The sequence below is a fragment of the Malaclemys terrapin genome, chromosome 24 (genome assembly GCF_027887155.1).
Source record: "Malaclemys terrapin pileata isolate rMalTer1 chromosome 24, rMalTer1.hap1, whole genome shotgun sequence".
Classification (NCBI taxonomy): Eukaryota; Metazoa; Chordata; order Testudines; family Emydidae; genus Malaclemys; species Malaclemys terrapin.
This window is the reverse complement of record NC_071528.1, coordinates 2,309,575-2,317,875: the sequence shown is the minus strand read 5'-3', so window position 1 is coordinate 2,317,875 and position 8,301 is coordinate 2,309,575. Positions and strand designations below refer to the sequence as shown.

Below are 8,301 nucleotides of genomic sequence, written 5' to 3'. Positions count from 1 at the left end.
GTTGGGGAATTGTAAGGCCGGAGGGGCAGCTGAGTCTGAGGGGAGGGGGGAATTGGGTGGGAGAGGGGGAAGGCAGGAGTAAATTTGATGGATGGGAGGAATGTGGGGGCCCAGCCGGCTGGGGTGGGAGTGACACTGGCTGTTTCTGAAGAGCACTTTGGCCTCCTCCCTGGGAAGCGCCTGTGGGTCTGCGGGGCCTGGTCTCACACATGGTTTTGTCTCCTTGGGGTCTCCCAGGAGCTGATTGAAAATCTCCCTGTTGTGTCAGAGACAAACTCCATCATGTCCAGCTCCATGGCCGCGGTTTACAATCTCAGGTATCAGGACCCTCCCGTCCAGCTGCCCTAACCCTGGTGCTGATCAGGCCCAGAGCCAGGAGTCACAGATCCTCCTCCGCCTAGGTTACCCCCAGCTGTGGCTGTTCCCATCCCCCAGCAGAGGAGGCGGGAACGTCCCCTCTTTCCTAGCTGGGGGGTTGATTTCACTCCAGGAACGTTACAGTGGCCGTAGGGAGGGGATCACTGTGGGGGAGGGGGTGATGTTCATGGCAGTGCCAGCACCACGCTGGTGCTGCACAGTGTACGACAGGCTCCTCTCTTCTGCCAGCAAACTGAAGCCGCTGCTTGCCCTGGAGCTGGAATCTCGCCTCCTGCGGGCTCTTCTCCACCAGATCTTCACCATGGGCACTGGGAACGACACCACCCACTTCCGGGTAGGTTCTGATCCTACTTCTCTGTCCCCGGAGCAGGAGCAGGCTCTGGTCCCCGCTCCCTCGCTTTGATAGATCTGCTGAGAATAGGGGAGGGGTGAGCAGAGCTGGGAACAGGCCCTGGCTGGGACACAATCTGGCAGGGAGGCCCCCTTCCCTCCAGAGGGGATTGCGTTACCCCTCTGTGGCTGATCCCAGCCTTCCCTCCTCTCCTCATTCTGTGCTCTGCTGCCTGGACTCTCCCGGGGATCCTACTTCCCACCCACTGCAGTTTGGCTGTTCCATAGTATGCTGGGTACTAGGCCCTGTGCAGAGAACTGCTAAGAGCAAGGATTGAAGAGGCAGCAGGTGTCCAGCCATGAATTCTTGCTAAGTGTCCCTGGAGTGATGTGAATGGGAGAGGCCAGGATGTGCCTTTTGGCTCTTGCCAGGGCTCCCTGGAGAACCCCCCTAATTGTCCCCTGACTGGTGTAGCCCCATGTCCCATGACTGACGGGTGCTCCTTCTTCTTGCAGGCTTTGCACAAGAGCTATTCGCAGAGCCTGGACCCCATGCTCAGGGGCCTGCTGACAGAGACCCCCACCACAGACAAGCTGCAGCACCTCTTGGAGGTGAGTAGAATGGGACGGTCTGGGATGAAACTGCCCCTGAACCCCGTGGGAGGGCAGCAAAGGAGAGACTAGAAGAGCCAAGTTTCCATTGTGTCCTCCCAGCTTAGACCCAGGCGGACACACTTTCCCAGAGCTGTCAGTGCAGGGGGAAGGAGCTGGGACTGTCAGCCAGAGCTCTGCACGTTTGCATTCAGCACTAACAGTGAGCACCAGGCCTGGCTGGGGACTAAGAGACTGAAACCCCTGTGAGATGCAGGACATGGGCCTCTGAGAAAAGTCTCTGGCTCCTTTCTAGGGAGACTCTGAGATACAGGAGCCTCAGGGAATCAGCTCTTCTGTCCTAGGGACACTGCAGTTTCCGGAGGGATTGTCCTCACGGCCGTTCCATCCATCCTACCAAGGCCCTTGCAGCTGGGGTCTGGAGTCCAGGGCATGAGCCTGGATCGTGATGTGGTGTTCATGGATCAGGGGTTCAGAGCAAATAGACCAGCCCCAAGACCGAACATTGTCCCAGCCTGGAGAGACCATGAGCTTGTGCCCAGCAAGACATGGGCCGTGTCATGAGCCCCCTTTTCAAGCTCTGCGACCAGGGGTCAGCTATTCCACCCTGAGCACAAGGTCCAAGCCCCATGGGGAGGGGGAGAGTCTCGTTTGTAGAGCATGTATGCCTGCCCACTAACCCTCGCCTGCCTCCTTCTCCCATAGCACATCCATTTCTGGATCCAATCTAAAAAGACCAAGGAGAGAGTAAGGGCCATACAGAGCAGCGCTGCCCTGCTCGAATTTGCCACCATCCTGCCTGGATTTGACGTAAGTGACCTTTGACCCCAGCATCCTGCAGAGTCAGGGCTTGAGTCAAGTTCCTCATCCTCTGGCTAATTGGTCCCCCGCTGGGTCTGCAAGGGACTGAGTTCCATAGGCCACTGGTTGGCAGATTTGTGCCTGGCCTCAGGGCCCGTTTTATTCTGGAGCAACTAGGCAGCGAGTGCTCACAGAGGGCCCTTGCCCTGGTCCCTTTGCTCCAAGGTCCCCCAGCGCCTCCTACAGAGGGGTGGGAGCAGAGCTCTGGCCCAGGGGCGCTGGAGAGCTGAAGGGAGAATGTTGATGGATTCCCCTCTCCTCCTCCTTCCACCAGACCTCCTCCGACTTCTCCAAGGCAGGCGACTTTGTGCTGCAGCTGGGTCTCCATGTATCCCAGCCAGCCGACGACATCAGCCGGCAAGCCAGGGGTGGGATATATTGGCTGCACAGGCTCCTGCTCGTGCTGACATAGTCCATCCTGGGGGAAGCCGGCCAGCTGATAGGGGACGAGGTAACCAAAGAGGGATCAACTGGGGAGGGAACCCCAGACCCTTTCACCTCCAGGCCATTGAAAATCACTCCCATCCCATCCCCATGCGCTGACCTGGGAGCAAGGAGAGGATGAACCCAGGCAGGTGCCATTGGTAAGTGCCAGCTTGTCCCCTGAGTAGCTCAAAGCAGGGCAGACCCAGCTCTCCAGCAAGGCTATTTCCTAACAGGCATCACATCAACACGACACGCTGCCATTGCTCATGCTAGGGGCTGCCAACTCCCCTAGCCACCTCTGTGAGCCTTTCATCCCCTCCGGGCCTCAGGCCGGTTCCTAGTGCTCTGGAATCATGTTATCTCAGCCCCCACCTGCTCTGAGAGAACTGGAGGAGTCAGTCAGCGGAGGCTGCTTAAGTGCCCCATTCCCCAGAGCTACTGCCCATGGCATCATGTTAAGGATGGGGGATCCCTTGGGGAAAGGTGTCCACTTCCTCTCACCCCCCGGCACTACTGCCCAAAGCCTCCCAGCCCCGCAGCTGGAGGGGGCGAGGGCGGCTGAGGGGATTCTGGGGAGCGGAGCTTTATCCCCAGCTGGGTTGGGAGGTAGAACAGCTCTCGGGGGGACTGAGAGGAGTGGGGGCAGGAGTTCATTCCCCAATGGTGGGAGAGGGGATGGGAGTCACTGGAGAAGAGACGAGATTTTGTCTCGGGGGTTGGGTGGGGGAATCCGTCCCTCAGACATGGGGGGGGGTGGATTTTGCTGGCTCACGGTGCCGTTAATCCCCTTTGTTCTCGTGGGTGTCCGAGTCTCTGATTGATCCTGGTTCCCTTGCAGCAGGAGGACGTTACTGCGAAGGTCATGGCCCAGCTATTTACCATCAGGTGCTTGCACCAGGTGTCCAAAGCACTGCAGGGGCTGCGCTCCGTGGGACACCCTTGAAGGGCCCCCCCTTCACATGACCAGAAACTCCCACGCCCTGCCGCAGGTACTGCTCTGTCTCACTGTGGCGGGGGGGCAAGGGCTGGGGGGGAGTGGCCATAGAGCCCACAGCACTGAGAGAACCCCAGGCTGAGCACCTCGTTCTCACCACCCTGCCCCACCCCGACCCCTGGAGCTAGGGCCAGACCAGATACTGTCCCTGCCCTCAGGCCCAGAGGCCAGTATGTGTGGATGGCAGCCCCCGTGCCCTGGGGTGGGGGTGGGGAAGTTGCCTCAGCAGAGGGACGTGGGCAGGGGGGCAGGCAGGCCCGTTAATGAGAGGCTGCCTTGAACCCCGACTCTCGGCTGCTCCCCACTCAGTTCCAGGATGGAGCGGCTGAAGCAGATGCTCAGGAGGAAGGCCGGGCAGGTGGCTCCGGAGCCAGTGGGAAGCAGCAGACGGCTTGCACAGGAGGAGAGCGGCCCCTCTGTCCCCGCGGGCAGGGAAGAGGCTTGTGGCCTGGCAAACAGGAGGAGCTCCCTGAACTGCTGGAGGAAGAGGAAAACACCAGCTCCCATTGCAGGCCCTGAGACACCTTCTGGGCCCAAATGGAGGTGGCCCAGGGTGATGCTATGTCGGAGGGAGCCAGGAGAGGGCGGGAGCCGGGCAAGGCAGCTCTGGGGCTTCCTTCACAGGAACCAGAGGAGCCAGGAGCCCAGCCCCAGGGCCCAGCAGGAGCCATCCACCAGCCTGGACACTGAGGAGCCCCCAGCCGACCCAGAGTAGGAAATAGGCGACTCTGGCACCAGCACCAGCAGCTCCTCCGTGGGGTCTGGCAGGCCTGTGGATGAAGGCTCCCTCTTTGCAGGTGAGGGGAGACCCAGGGGAAAGGGAGGAGGACTGGGGCGGTGGGGGTCTAGTAACACCCAGTGCCCATTGACTCGCCAAGGCACCAGGACTGACCCACATGAGCCCCACTAACACCAGTGTGGGTGGCACAGCAACGCCCTGCAGCAGGGGATGCTGGACGGAGTCAGGGGAGGTCCAGTCTCCCCTGATTGTGTGCGGAGGGGGGCTGACTGCCACAGGGCCCTGAGGCTGATGGGGCTGAGGGCATCTCTGGGAGGGGCAGGGTGGGGCCCTCCCTGCCATGGGGCTCCTTGCAGAGGAGGGGGGAACTTTAAGCCTTTGCTCTCCACTGCATCCCCCGAGCAGCAGCAGGAATTATCCTTTCTCCTTCCCTCCCTGGTGCAGAGCCCCCCAGTGCCCAGTTGGGGGGGGGCATGGAGGAGGAGGATGTGTCCCCAGAACAAGCCACCATCAGGGTCATCCAGTAGCACCTCCAGGGCAGAGATGAGGTACAAAAATCCCCCAGCTGCGCTGCCACCGTGTCTCTCCTATCCCTTGTTCCATCCCCACCCACGCTGGGGGGTCTTGTCCCAGAGAAACCACTACTCCTATTGGGGGCACTTGGCACCCCAAAGTGGGAGTGTTTGACAAGCACAAGCCAAGGTGTCCTCCCCCCACAGACACTGTCCCAGTTACAACCCCTGTCTGTGCAGGGTGACACTGGTTTCAGGAAGGGGCAGCTTTCCCTGTCCAACCCCATGGAGGTCCTGAGCCCTGGAACTGCTTTGGGTGGAGCAGGGAGGTCCCTACCTAACACGCGCTCTCTCTCTCTCTCTCTCCTCCCACCCCACTCCTAATGGGTGGAGGACAGGGCCAAACAGCTCTGCTTCCTCCATGCTGTTCCGAGTCTGTGCTTCTCGGCACAGAAGCAGGTGCGGGACACCCTGGAGCCCCACTTCTCAAGAGTGGCCCTTGTGGAGATCATTGTGGTGAGTGGGACCCTGTGCTGGGCCCCTGGGGTGAGGGATCCAAACATAGGAGGAAGAGTTAGTGGAGCCGGAGGAGGAAGCAGAGGACAGGGGTTCCTGGGGCTGACGGCTTGGGAGCAGGGAAGGGGGAAATTCTGACACTGATTGGGAGCTGGCAGTGGGGGAATTGTAAGGCCAGAGGGGCAGCTGAGGCTGAGGGGAGGGGGGAATTGGGTGGGAGAGGGGGAAGGAAGGAGTAAGTTTGATGGATGGGAGGAATGGGGGGCCCAGCTGGTTGGGGGTGGGGGTGACACTGGCTGTTTCTGAAGAGCACTTTGGCCTCCTCCCTGAGAAGCACCTGTGGGTCTGTGGGGCCTGAATCTCACATGCGGTTTTGTCTCCTTGGAGTTTCCCAGAAGCTGATTGAAAATCTCCCCATGGTGTCCGAACCGAGCTCCATAGTGTCCAGCTCCATGGCCGCAGTTTGCAGCCTCAGGTACCAGGACCCTCCTGTCCAGCTGCCCTAACCCTGGTGCTGATCGGACCCAGAGCCGGGAGTCACAGATCCTCCTCCGTCTAGGTTACCCCCAGCTGTGGCTGTTCCCATCCCCCAGCAGAGGAGGCGGGAACGTCCCCTCTTTCCTGGCTGGGGGGTTCATTTCACTCCAGGAACGTTAGAGTGGCCATAGGGAGGGGATCACTGTGGGGGAGGGGGTCATGTCCATGGCAGTGCCAGCACCACTCCGGTGCTGCAAAGTGTAGCACGAGCTCCTCTCTGCTGCCAGCTTGTCCTGGAGCTGGAATCACGCCTCCTGCGGGTTCTTCTTTACACCATATTCACCATGGGCACTGGGCAGGACACCACCCACTTCCGGGTAGGTTCTGATCCTACTTCTTTGTCGCAGGAGCAGGAGCGAAAGGGAGAGGCTCGTTTGTACAGCATGTACTCCTGCCCGTTGACCCTCCCCTGCCTACGTCTCCCGCAGCACGTCCATTTCTGGCTCCACTCCAGAGAGACCCAGGAGAGAGCTAGGGTAATACAGAGCAGCGCTAAGGCCTCTCCTTTTAGACCCACTGTAGCGGGGCAGAGGGACCCCAATAGAAACAAGGCCCCTGTTTTGGGGGCCTCCCTTGCTGGGCAATGGGACCCTACAGAATGAAGCCCCCTCCTCTGAGACGGACTCCAGCTTAGATGCTGATTCACACTCCTCTCCCTAATTCAGGGAGAGGGGAAGAGAAAGTAAGTTCCAGGGCAATTGGCTGCTGTATCTCAGAGCCCGACTCTGTCCTGCACCCCAGGGAAATCAGCCCACCCAGGGGGCAGCCAGCTAGTGAGGGGACAGGAATGGAGCTATTGAGACATGTGGAGAGAAAGAGCCCATCATGAGGACAGGGCAGGAGCAGGGACCACAGGGGAAGGACACAAAGCTTGTAGGATGTCACCAGTTTGATAGCGAGGGCCAGATCCTAACTTCAGTGGGTGTGGAGGGTTCTCAGTATTAGACGCCACCGTCTGCTCCATCAGAGCTATTGGAGGCCTCAGTGCCTGCAACCTCTTACTGAAGGGGGTTCCTTGGTCCATGGGACTGCAAAAGTTGGTTCCCCCAGGACTCTTCTCCACCTTGTGAGCCACTAGAGGGATTTGGAGCCTGGTTCTGGGCAATTGTCAAGGGCTCTGGTGCTGTTGGTTTTAGGTCTTTGGAGAGATCGTCACAGAAGGCCAAAGAAGAACTTTCCTCCAGGTGGCGCTTCTGGCCATACACGACCCCCAGCTGCGTGTCAGCCAGGCTGGGCTGGTGCTGACATATTCCATCCTGGGGGAAGCCGGACAGCTGATGGGGGACAAGGTAACCAAAGAAGGATCAATTGGGGAGGGACCCCCAGGGCCTTTCACTTCCCGGCCATTGACAGTCACTCCCATTCCATCCCCATGTGCTGGGAGCAAGGAGAGGATGAACCAAGGCAGGTGCCATTGATCGGTGCCACCTTGTCCCCTGAGCAGCTCAAAGCAGGGCTGACCCAGCTCTCCAGCAAGGCTATTGCCTACCAGGCATCACATCAACACGACACGCTGCCATTGCTCATGCTAGGGGCTGCCAACTCCCCTAGCCACCTCTGTGAGCTTCTCATACCCCTCCGGGCCCCAGACCGGTTCCTAGTGCTCTGGGATCATGTTATCTCAGCCCCCACCTGCTCTGGGAGAGCTGGAGGAGTCAGTCAGCAGAGGCTGCTTAAGTGCCCCATTCACCACAGATACTGTCCATGGCATCACCTTAAGGACGGAGGTGGTGGGGGGTGTCCCTTGGGGAAAGGTGTCCACTTCCTCTCACCCCGCGGCACTACTGCCCAAAGCCTCCCAGCCCCTCAGCTGGAGGGGGCGAGGGTGTCTGAGGGGATTCTGGGGAGCGGAGCTGAATCCCCAGCTGGGTTGGGAGGTAGAACAGCTCTCACGCGGGGACTGAGAGGAATGGGGGCAGGAGTTCATTCCACAATGGTGGGAGAGGGTTTGGAGGTCACTAGAGAGGAGACGAGATTTCGTCTCGGGGGTTGGGTGGGGCCCACCGGACCGGAAGCCCCCTCGGTGTCTCCTCCAGGTGAGTGCTGGGGGGAGGGGAGGGGAAGGCTGCAAAGCACATGTGCCTTCTCCCCCCGCCCCCCTCCTGACCTGCAACAGCCGCTGCTGCCTCTGCCTCAGCCCCCTGCCGGCCAGCGTCTCTCGCTGCCTAGCAGCAACAGCTGCTGCTTCCCGGAGAGCCACGGAGCTTTGCTTCAGGCAGGGACACTGCCCGATCTGCGCGGGGCCCTCTTAGGGGCAGGGCCCAATTCAGGGGAATCGGTGGAATCGGCCTAAAGCCGGCCCTGCACCCTGGTACATCAGGAGTAATGAGTAACTTGTTTGTATCTGTGTATAAAGATGTATCTCAGAGAGGGTGTCTTTGTCTGGCCGAGGGGAA

General features: G+C 60.0%; 1 protein-coding gene across 1 annotated transcript; it reads left to right on the top strand.

Annotated features, from left to right (window-relative positions):
- The first annotated feature begins 538 nt into the window (after nucleotides 1-538).
- LOC128828891 (maestro heat-like repeat family member 5) lies at nucleotides 539-2,593 on the top strand. Its single transcript, XM_054013920.1, has 4 exons — nucleotides 539-712; nucleotides 1,225-1,320; nucleotides 2,026-2,130; nucleotides 2,456-2,593. The coding sequence occupies exons 1-4, from the start codon at nucleotides 539-541 to the stop codon at nucleotides 2,591-2,593; spliced, it is 513 nt and encodes a 170-aa protein (XP_053869895.1).
- Nucleotides 2,594-8,301: the final 5,708 nt, after the last annotated feature.